The 8399-nt window shown below is 41.1% G+C and overlaps 1 protein-coding gene across 7 annotated transcripts in view; it reads right to left on the bottom strand.

The window, feature by feature from the left end:
• Positions 1–2302: 2302 nt before the first annotated feature.
• Positions 2303–8399, bottom strand: part of INPP4A (inositol polyphosphate-4-phosphatase, type I, 107kDa) — a 111055-nt gene continuing 104958 nt past the window's right edge. For 3 of the 7 annotated variants that reach the window (XM_012727427.1, XM_012727431.1, XM_004686151.2), the window contains one exon: positions 2303–3244. In XM_012727427.1, coding sequence (XP_012582881.1) covers positions 3112–3244 — 133 coding nt within the window. In that variant the 3' untranslated portion in view covers positions 2303–3111. Of the gene's footprint in view, positions 3245–4332; positions 8097–8399 lie in introns of those variants that run through there. The other 4 variants (XM_012727429.1, XM_012727430.1, XM_012727428.1 and 1 more) reach the window with 2 other exon arrangements.

The following is an 8399-nucleotide window of genomic DNA, read 5'->3' as shown; positions in this document are numbered from 1 at the left end:
AACCACTTAAATTATCCTTTAGTTGTGAGAGTTTATCCAGTGCAAATCCTTGGCGCATGTGCTCAGAAAAGAGTACAAAGATGCAAGATGCAGCCCTGGTTATAACAACCACACCGTCCGTGAAGTTATGTATCATCAAATCAGGCAACAGGTGACCCGGCACGCAACCCACAGAGAAGATGCAATCAGAGTTTCAGACGTAAGAAGGAAACAGCATCTAGCCTTCAGGAACATCTAATGCCAAGACACCTCACGGGGGAATGCTCTGCCATAACCACAATGCGCACAAGGAGACCAAAGCTCCGAGAGGGTAGCGACTTGCTCCGAGTCACGCCAGGAACCAGCAGATGAGGATGGGCACCCAGGTCTGTGTGAAGCTGAAGTCCGTGCTCTTCTTCCCACATCCTGCTGCCCTCTGCTTCAAATTAGGTGAAAACACAGTTTAAAAACACAAGCCTTTCCTGCCCCACATTGACAAACATCCCTGCAGTTTTCCTCCATGATGGTCCAGTCAGCTCCTCGTGTAAGAGAATGAAATCAGGCCAGAGCAAAGGTTAATGTTCATGTCAGTTATTTATTTGTCATTCTAAAGACTAAGCACATTTACAGCATACATGGCTTTGAATGAGCTAAGAATATATAAAACGGTAACTCTATGTTTATATATATTAATACTGCCCAAAACAAATAAATAAAAGAACTTTAATGCACTAAGCTTGGCGAATACAATTGTGTAGGGACAAAACTGTATTGTACAATATTTATACATTTTTAAAGGAAACCAAAGGCAACCGTGCTGCAGGTGCTTGATGAAATCCGTGTCAATCTGGGTTTCAGTAATCTCAATGTTTCTTTTTAAATTGTGGGGGTGGGGGGTGGGGTGGGGGGTGAGGCCTTTGAGGAACACTGGATGGCGCCCCTCTTGTATGGCAACCTGTAAAACAGCCATCTTCTGCAACTGAAAACTCACAGCTCTGAAGTGACCCAGGGGCTATTGTCCACCACACCCTGCAATGTATCCTTTGCTCAGCAAGCCTGGCAAGGTGTGATGCCACCGTGAGACTGCGCCATATCAGAGCCCAGCAGTAATGCTCAAAGATAATGCTGAAACCTGAAAATTTTCTATATGATTAGCCAAGTCTTAGAGTTTTATAGTGTCCCCTAATAGGAAGCCAAACCTGGGAAAAGAATTTCCCACATGCAAACTGCTAGGAGGTGACTCAACATTTGCCGTATCCCTTTGACAGATGCAGCTATTTAATGCTCTTCAGACAAAACAAAATCTGAAAACATCATGGATGACATTTAAGTAAAAAGGCAGGGAGCCTTTTTTTAAAAAGGTAGTAATGTTAAAATGAGAAAAGATGGAAATATAGAGATAACTACAGAAATTATAAATGCAGTGGAGGAGAAGTACAAGGCTGACTGAGCCATACTGGAAACTACGTGTCTTTGAACAGAGACAACTGTTGGGAGAATCGGACACCAGCTGCTGCCACCTCTCTGAGGCCTTGGCAGGTGGGGGCTTCTCTGTCCCAGCCTCCACGGCGGGCGTCGCTTGAGAGGGAATGAGGAGCTGCGCCCACCCTCACTGATGTGTCCCTCACAGTGCACACTCAGGCAGGACCTCTCCCCGGCAGCGGGGACAGAGCCCGGGGCTGTCTGCGCACTGACTGCTGAGGGAGGGTTCGGAGGGTGTCCAGCTCCCCCTTCCCTGATGCCATGCCATTTGTGTCTTGCCGATGGGCGGCCTGGCCCACACCCAGCTCCCAAGACACAACCTGTTACGTGTTTCCAAGTGGCATTTCAAAAGGAATAATATCTAGAATTATAGACATGGGAATTTTCTAAAGATTCACAAATCGTTAGGATCAGCATCATGTATAAATATCACACATACTTTTTTTTACAACCTTTTAAAATAACATGTAAACATAAGCATCGTAAAACACATAATTAATAAAACATACAGCTACAAAAAAAACTCTGCTATGTGCAGATAAGATACATCATCTCATAATAGATGACCAGACATAATTTTCTATGAAACTTCTAAGTTTTATGGTCCATTAATCCCTTTCAAAATATTACTTGAAGAGATACTTTCAACTTTCTCAAGAGTCATCTGACAATAACAGAGGATAGTAAAAATCATTGCCAAACCTAAAAGACACAATCAGACATTCAAACATGGTTGTATGGTTCATAGATGATAAACTGGGAAACCCACAGGAGGGCCTCTGTTCTGAACATCCTCAGGCTCCCACCACGCTCTACAAACATAAATGCCTCTGTTCACATGAGAGGTCTCGGAGTGACTTAACTCAGCATCCGGAGAAAGGGAGATATGCCCTAGGGGCTGGGGGCCGAGACAGGGAGCTTAGAGCGGGAGCCAGCCAGCGTCACGTCCACAGGCAGACACTCTAGTCTGTGACTCACAAGGGACAAGAGAGGCTGATTGCACTGTGTGGGTGAATGTCATTGTGTCGCTTTCTAAAATAGTTTTATCTCAGGCTGATGTTTTAGCTTTCCCTTCAACTTCTGGTAACATGACATTATAGACAGAATATCTATCTATACATTATAGCAGGATATTTCACTGCAGGAGACAGTGCTAGCTTTTTTCTTACCCAAAACTCAAGTTAACATCTAAAATGTGTTGGTCTGCCCAGGATCCAATTACTTAATATATACTTAGTGTTTTACATTCATATTTTTAAAAATTAGATTGTAATTCATTGTTTAATTTTCACTGAGTAGAAAAATAAGTTCAGTGAGCAACTGCTCAAGTGGGTATTTAAAAAAGTCTCCTAGCATTTCGGACCTCTCTAACTTGATTATATAGGTAACGATCCATGACACTGAGTGTTTAGGCTGAAGGCTACTGAACTGGGCAGTGGTTACTATCCACACTACTGAGTCAAACATTACCTCCTACTGATTCCAAAGCGGGAGGAAGGGGACGAGACATGCTCCATAGATTCTTTAGAGAAATATTTTTAAAACACAAAAATTAAAACCAATCCTTCAGGTCTTCTTGAAGAATTCATATATGACACTAGAGGGTACCCACATTTATTATGTAACAGCTAATTAGAGGAAACCATGTGTTCATGTTTCAACTTTTCCGTAAGTCCCTTCGGGAGGCCTGTAATGCTTGGGGAAAGCCTTCAGCTGCAGGGAATTAAATGCATATTTGCGACTTCCAACATTCTTCATTGTATTTTCTCTTCGACAACCCTCACTGAGGAAAAAACAAGCACAAGAAATGACAGCAGTAAAAAAGGAAAAAAGAAAAGACTTAAACTAAGATGAAATGAACTGGTTATTTTCATAGCATTAAAAAAAAGGTTGATTAATTTAAATGGGTGCTGGACTCATTTACAACAATACACATGTAAGATGGCAGGTTTCTGAACAAGGCAATTAAGAAGCACAGAGATGAACACATGCTGTATGGACTGCGAGTCTTGCATTTCCACAAGCAGCACTTGTATCTAAGTGGAAGCGAACTTACATTTACAGTAATGCGTTCATGTATTTCATGTCTCATTATTTGAGGGTTCTATCAGAATTAGTGGTTCAAAGATTCTGGTACATAGCAAATTAAATGGAAAGAGAACTAGTGCTACTTTTATCAAAGCCTTTAGAGAACTGCATTTTCTATATTAGCAATAGTTGTTAATTATCTCAAATTCAAAAGGCTGTTTCCCCGCAGAATTCAGTAAGTAGCATAGCCATGTAGCTGACAAGGCTGCTCTCACACTGTTTCCACCTCGGAGATAGCTGTCCTGGGTGCAAAGCAACCTAGCAAGCCTGTGCAAAGGCTGCATGATAGGTCTGCACAGGTCTCCAGGTGGCAGCCAGCCACCTTCTCCAGGTACACTGCCCTCATCGTGGTCACCTCTCACAGGAGATCCAATGAGAGCTCACAGATGCCTTTCCCTAAAGAACCTGCTGCCTGCATCATCCCCTGTGGCATTTGACGGAAGGTTGTCATGGCAACACAGTGGGCAAAGCAAATGCTGAACAGGAGGATGAGCCATCAGGCAGGTCTCACGTTCCCAGATGAGAGCATCAGGGGAGTTCTCTGGGAAATGATCTGGCATACACACAGAATTCATGGGCATTCTAAATATAAATGAGTTCCTACCACACAGTCTAACTTTGTATTTCTGTATTATTCTAAGGCCAGCAATTAAACCTTTAGTTATCAAATTTAGTATAAAATCCCCCTTATGAGATGTAAAACCTGTTACCAAGAAACAGTGATTAAAAAAATATTTCAAATTGTGTGAAGACCATTATGTCATGCATTTTAAAAAAATATCAGTGGCAATTGCTCAAGCCTTTTAAAGTGAAAATGACAGTTTCGTTATCAAGAACATGTAAAATATTTTTGGTAAGACAGTAATTTTATTCCAAAGATAAGCTCAGGTAATTTAAAAAAGTATCCACCTGCTTATTATTAACTGACTTAGTAGCTCAGACAGGCTTCCTGCCACCAGCCTCAAGTCCTTCGCCAGATGCGTTATTTGAGCTGAGTGCCTAGACTGAATAAGCAAAGAACCCCTGAATCAAGTAATGATTATCTTTGACTAACACTCAAGAACCAGAGAAAAATATAATTCTATTTAAAGCAGAAACTATAAGTTTCTATACACAATGGATCTCCCTTAACCTTTGCCAAGCTCTTACATTACAGTCCTATTTCAGATATGGCCTCTGCATTTATTTAGCAATATACATACTTCTCAAAAACCACCTATCACTACTAAATGCCAACCTGCCTTGAAGAGCAAAGAAGAATAATTTGTGGACTTTGACATTACATTTTATTGACATGTTAAAGAAACTATTGGTTTAGCTGGCTGAAAACACATACAAGAAATTAGCAAGATAACACTTCCAACTTAATTTTAAAATCCAAATGTATTTATTTTTCTTCAAATGCCTGAATTTGGTTTGAAGTTACACACTCTGACTGTGCTGACAGGATCGTGGGTTTGCATGGTCTGCATGTGACGGTCAGCTCTGGCACCCCATGCCTGGGAGCATGGTGTGGGGAGGGGCGGGCACGCCTTGGAACTGGCACCTGCTGCGGCAGTTCAGCCTCCGGTCCTAAAGCAGAACACCTACACGGATCGCGTGGTCTGCATAATCCTTAGAAGGCGCTAACAACACATAAACCTATCCAATCCTTTTGGGTAGATTTTAGAAAGAGGGACCTAATTATTTCAAAGCCACATATAATCATTTTTTTCAAGGACATCTATTTTTGAATTGGAAACTCAAAAAGGCTAACTCCAGGGAAACCTCTCGTTTGCTTTCCCGGGGGATCGTCCATTTTGGAATTCGCCTGGATGCATCAACATCCCAGGGATGCCATGTAGATTTGCCTGCCACTGACAGTGCCTCAGCACTAACTTTCAGCCTAGAGGCGATGGAGGGAGCATTGCTAAATAGCTATGCTCAGCCTGTAGCCTACTATCCTACCTATTTCTCACTAAAGCAGAAAAGATCTGAACATAAAGTTAGCCAGCTTTAATGAGTAAAAGCTGATAGTGACAAAGCCTTTTACTCACAAAATCAGCATAAAGGGCAAGCATATTGAGTTTCTTTTCTCAGATATACTAAAGAAAAACAACAGCCTGGGCTGATCTCACGGTGTCCTTTCTGATGGCTAGTCCTCATTACTTCAGGCAGAATACACTGTCTTTTAACTCAACCCTGAAAAGAAAAGCAAAGAAACATCCTCTTTCTTTCTACATTTTTCTCTCAAGTTGGCAAATGTGTAGAAGGCCTGGCTGGCACCATGTCAGTCCAGGAACCGGCTTTGATGTGTGTTCAGCCCCCTCTGGGGTGCTGCTCTAGCTGGTGATCCTCCTGTCCATGCTGTGGGTGCTGGGAGGAGGATCTCTGGAGATGAGGGGTACCTCTGTAGTCAGAAGGGCCTTCTGCCTCTATGCCTGGTCTCTGCTCACCCAAACAGGTGTCCCTCCCCAGGGGTCAGTAGGGGCCACCAGCAAGGGGCATCAGGAGCGCTTCACCAGAGCAGGAGCTGAGAGGCTATGGACTGGGAACTGAATGGACTGTGGCCTACCTTTCTTCTTTCAAGTACATTTAAACAAAATGGGCTTGGAAAACTGATAGTGCAGCTCCAGTTGAAACGAGGTGGAGGTGAATGTCCCTTTCAAAGGCTCACAGACGAGGCAGGATGCTGCCGAGTGACCTCTTACTGTAACAACACCATGAACCACTTGGGACTTGGTGAGAGATTCCCTCCTGAAGGATGCTGGGAGCTGTCCCAAAGAACAGCTTCCTCACTTATTCTAGAAAAGAGAAAGTGACCATACTGCCCTTGTGAGAAGAGTAGACTCATCAACAGGCATGAGACTCGTCCTAGGGCACCTGCATGCTCAGGAGGGCTATGAAAAAAGGGTGTGTCAGAGGTTTTAGAATTGAAAGTCTGAATCTTGACTAAACTGTTCATTTTTAACTGCTTCAACAATTCTTTGAACCTGGAATTGAACTGGCATCCTTGAACTGGCTCTTGTGCCACACCAGAGACATCCCAGAGTGAGTTCTGGAAATGCTGGAGAAAAATTTGAGAAGCCATGTTTTCTGGAGAACTAACTATGTATACACATGGATATAAAGTTTCCAGGAAGCTTCTCTAAATTTACTCCAGTTTTTCTAGATTGGTGCTAAAACAAAACATAACAAAACAAAACAAAAAAAACCGCTTTCACAAAACACAGTGTCTGGGGGACTAACTGTAAATCAAAAACAGGAGCACAGCATTAATTTAAACAAAGGCGCCACTGACTACTGCTTATACACAGTCTGTGACATTTCCCCAATATATCCTTAAAAATACACATAAATAGGTATACAATTACATTTCTGCCACATATTAATGTTAAGGTTACAAATCTTCCTTTTTATGGACACTGCCATGTTAAGAGTGATAATAGCAGAAACCAAAGCAACCATCACCATCTAGAACAACTGCCCAAAAGTTAGGCTTTTTAGGATTTTTCTTTTTTGTTGTTATTAACCACATTGGATTTGTAAGCGAGAAAATTTATCTGTGCTTTAATCTGAAATCAAAGTTATAATTTTTAAACGAAAAATACTAGTTTAAGAAAAATTAATGTATATAACTTTAACAGCCTTTTGTTATTATATATATTAATTCCCATAGTCAGTTTAAAGATTTTTAAAGAGTTAAAAGCATAAATGGAAAGTTGCATGCAATATGTTATTTTCATGTGCCTGACATGGTAATAATGTGCCAGTGTATTCATAGCTTTAAGTCATCCCAAACTGCAAATAATAAACATAAGCGAGGAAATGTTATGATTCTGCAAGCTGCTTGCTACTGTGATTGAAGAGACTATGCTTTGAAATGGAAGTAGAAGGTACAGGTCCTATTAAATAGGTTGATCTAGATGAGTCAGTTAGGAAGCAATTACCCTTTTCACTTCTCTTCAGAAGATAAGGAAATGGTTAGCAACACATTTAAAGAATAGTATCAAATATACAAATTCTTTTCAGACAGAATTCTTTTCTCTGGGAAACAGGGCACATGAGATATACAGGAAATAAATAGTTTTACATCAGAAGGTAAGAGATTTGGTACAAGTAACTCTAGGCCAGCTAAACAATGCAGTAACAGGCACTGTAAGAACATGTTACAAGCACTGAAAATTCTACAGAATTTAAATAAACAAGTCCTCTTGGTGAAATAATTTGGCAGGTGTTTACAGTTCAGAACAACAAAACGTCAGACTGTAAGGCATGAAATATTTCTTGGTAGACCACGCTTTGACACATTCCTTCTGTCCAGTTAGGTACACATATTCTGGCACTTTTATTTTTCTTGTGACTTAATTAATTTTTCATAATATATTCATTTACAACGCAATTTGGTCACCAGGTATGCTATGCTCAGGAAAAGCCACACAATCAGTAAATTGGGGCTCAGCGCTAATAAAGGTATGGAACAGAGGAGGCTGGGGTCTAGTCTTAAGTCTCGGATGGGCACCAGGCCGCTCAAGTTCTTCTGGGTGACTACCTCCCGTGTTCCAATGCTGTGAAAAGGAAAAAGTTTGGGAGAAAGGAAAAGAAAAAAGAGTAAATAAAGAAAAAAGAGAGAGACGTGCAGTGGGTTTCATCAAAATTATGGGAAAAGGAGAGAAACAAAAGGTAAGATTTTTTAAAAAATGGAATGAAGCCACAACAGAAAGAAATGGTGGTATGCAGAAAAAGGTGTGAAAGGAATACCAAACAAAACCAGCACAGTTACAAGAAAAAAAGGAGAGAAAGATAAGTGAAAATAAGGAAAAATACTGTTGTCTACTGAAAACAAACACGTGTGTAGGTTGACTAAATGG

The sequence above is a fragment of the Condylura cristata genome, unplaced genomic scaffold (assembly GCF_000260355.1).
Source record: "Condylura cristata isolate star-nosed mole 26May11 unplaced genomic scaffold, ConCri1.0 scaffold00020, whole genome shotgun sequence".
Lineage (NCBI taxonomy): Eukaryota > Metazoa > Chordata > Mammalia > Eulipotyphla > Talpidae > Condylura > Condylura cristata.
The sequence above is the reverse complement of the archived record's forward strand: the minus strand, read 5'-3'. Positions and strand labels throughout refer to the sequence as shown.